The sequence below is a fragment of the Gekko japonicus genome, unplaced genomic scaffold, assembly GCF_001447785.1.
Source record: "Gekko japonicus isolate JY-2015 unplaced genomic scaffold, Gekko_japonicus_V1.1 scaffold1542, whole genome shotgun sequence".
Taxonomy (NCBI): domain Eukaryota; kingdom Metazoa; phylum Chordata; class Lepidosauria; order Squamata; family Gekkonidae; genus Gekko; species Gekko japonicus.
In genome coordinates this window covers 350082-352985 of record NW_015172601.1, presented here as the reverse complement: position 1 = coordinate 352985, position 2904 = coordinate 350082, and the positions used below count along the sequence as shown (strand labels likewise).

Here is a 2904-nt window from a genome sequence, read left to right as displayed (position 1 = left end):
TTTTTCTGAATTTCACCCCCCCAAGAAAAAAATTTGCCCCAAAAGCCACAAAATTTTGGCTACAGGCCTGCTCACAGCATTGGCAATACAGTCTTTTATACTCTCAGTTCTGCATTTCTGCATTAAAGTGGAAGTACAGGAAATCAGCAAAATGAAAAACAGATAACCTTGCAGAGTTGCAGCACGTCTTCTGCTATGGGTACAATATGACCCGTACTGTTTCTCATATGTTTGGTGCAGACTGTGGCTTACTTGGGCAGGATCCTGTCTTTTGTCCTAGTAGTCATAGAATCATAGATTCATAGAGTTAGAAGGGACCTCCAGGTTCATCTAGTCCAACCACCTACACAATGCAGGAAATTCGCTAATACCTCCCCCTCCACACCCACAGTGACCACTGTTCCATGTCCAGAAGATGACAAAAAAACCTCCAGGATTGCTTCCTGACCCCAAAGTGGTGTTCAGCATTTCCCTGGGCATGTAAGAAAGGGCCACAAGAATTAAGCACTGAGGCAACCCTTCCTGCCCTCCCTCTCATGATCTGCCTAAGTTCACAGAATCAGCATTGCCGTCAGATGGCCCTCTAGCCTCTGCTTAAAAACCTCCAAAGAAGGAGAGCCCACCACTTCCCAAGGAAGCCTGTTCCACTGAGGAAAACAAAAAAGGCTTCAGGAAAAAACCCGGAAAAAACCCGTTTTCCCCCCCGAATTATTCTGGGTTTTTTCCCGGGCCTTCACATCTCTACTCTGGACACATTCCAGCTTGTCTATATCCTTCTTAAATTGTGGTGTCCAAAACGGAACACGATACTCTAGGTGAGGTCTAACCAGCGCAGAGTAAAGTCATTTCAGATGACCCTATAGGAGTTGAAAGGAGAGGGCCCAATCCCATCTAAAGGAGGCCGCAGTCTGCTTAAGGGCCTCTAAGCTCTGGTACACAGATATGGCACAACCAGCCTAACAAAGGTCTCTTGAGCGCCCGCACACTGGCTGCTGCAGGAGGTGGAGCCAGCCACACAGTGGCCTCCACAGCTTATCTTCAGACACACACTGCATGGGCCCTTTCTGCACTCTCTTTTTAATCGACGTTCCTCCAAGCAATTCTGCACTAAAGCCGAATTCAACCTGCTTTTTAATCCAGGTCAGTTTCCCCTCTAAGCTGAGTCAGTGTGAGCTAGCTCACGTTTTTTTAGCCTCCGGCTCACACGTTTTTGTCTCAGCTCAGGAAGGAGGGCTCCAGAGCAAACTAATTTATGCAGTAGCCACATCTCCTGCTCACAACTTTAATGCCAGCAGCTCACAAAGTAGGATTTTTGCTCACAAGACTCCACAGCTTAGAGGGGACATTGTTCCAGGTTGTTTCCCCCCCATTCTGCACTAAAATCGAGTTCAACCTTCTTTTTATTCCGGGTTTTCCCCCCCATTCTGCATTGCATTCCCTCCCCCCAGTGGTCAGCCTGCTCTCAGCCTGCTGTTGCCCCGAGTTATTTGGATGCTGTTTTGCTGTGGACTTAAATTGCCTGAGAAGTGGCAGGCAAATGCGGAAAGGACCATCGAGATCCTTCTGTTTTGGTGGCAGCTGCCGCTGAAGCAACTATTTTTTTTAAATCTGCAGAGTCACAACATGGTTAAAATTCTGCACAGTCAGTCAGATCTCCAGTAGCCAGTCAGAAGCCTCGCTGGGTAAAAGCCCCACTTGGTCCCGCCCATTTCCTAAAAACACCTGGTGGTCACCAGAAGAGGTGTCGGTGGGCACCACACTGGGGTACCCCTGTGCTAAGAGATTTCAGAACTTTGAGGAAACATTTCCAAGATTCTGTCGCATCTTCCAAACGGCAGTAGGTTGGGAACACTTCCCCTAGAAAACGGCAGCCGATGGTGGGATTCCTCTTCATTCAACACTCTTCCCGAATAAAATGTAACCATCTGAAGCAGGGAAGGAAGATCCCAAAGAGATCCAGATTTCCCTTTCCTTGTAATCCATATGAGGGAAGCAGTCAGCCACTAGACTGCCACTGAGTCTGTTTCAAAAGCGGCCCTGTTAATGAAACTGAATGAATTTCTGGTTGGGAGTGGGGAGGGAAAGTGGGGATAGGATTAGAAAATATCAACCCACGGAGAGTCCTTGAACGTGGGACTCTCTTTCCCCGGGCCTTTCTCATCCTGTGCCTGCAGAAGCCCACCACTGCCGGAACGACGAGTTCAGCTGCAGCTCTGGGATGTGCATACGCCTTTCTTGGAAGTGTGATGGCGACAACGATTGCCGGGACTGGTCTGACGAAGTCAATTGCACCAGTGAGTACTTTACACCCTGCTTCCCCCCCCCCCCAGGGGGGGCCCAAAGCAGCTTATAACATGGCTCTCTCCTCCATTTTTTAATCTACACAGCAACCCTGTGAGGTAGGTTAATCTGAGGGGGGGGGGGCTGGCCAAAAGTCACCCAGGAAGCTTCCCTGGCATGGAGGGGGGACTCAAACCTAACTTTCCCAGATCCAAGCCCAGTGCTTTAACCACTACACCACACTTCTTTGTGCTCTGTAAGCCCTTGATTGTCCGTTCACTGGCAAAGGCGTGATTCTTCCATTAAAGGACCATGAGAAATGCTTTTTTTAAAAATTATTTATTTATTTATTACATTTATGGCTTGCCCAGTCCCCACGAACTGCAGGGCTCCGGGCGATATACAACATTTTAAAAGCATTAAAACCATAAAATGAATACAGAGTATTAATTAGTATTAATACTAATACATTAATTTTAAGAAATCAATTGGTGGAAATTACAGTTTTCTCCAGGCCCGTAGCCAGGATTTAAAAAAAATAAATAAATTGGGGGGGCCTTTAAATAAGTCAGGGGGCCCCCCCCCCCCCCTTCTGAACCCCCCCCCCCAAAAGGAGCACCTGGG

At 47.9% G+C, this 2904-nt stretch overlaps 1 protein-coding gene across 1 annotated transcript in view; it reads left to right on the top strand.

The window, feature by feature from the left end:
* The window catches only part of SORL1 (sortilin-related receptor, L(DLR class) A repeats containing), a 145385-nt gene that overhangs the window by 76544 nt on the left and 65937 nt on the right, over positions 1–2904 (top strand). The window contains exon 22 of the mRNA XM_015421578.1: positions 2175–2294. Coding sequence (XP_015277064.1) covers positions 2175–2294 — 120 coding nt within the window. The remainder of the gene's footprint in view (positions 1–2174; positions 2295–2904) is intronic.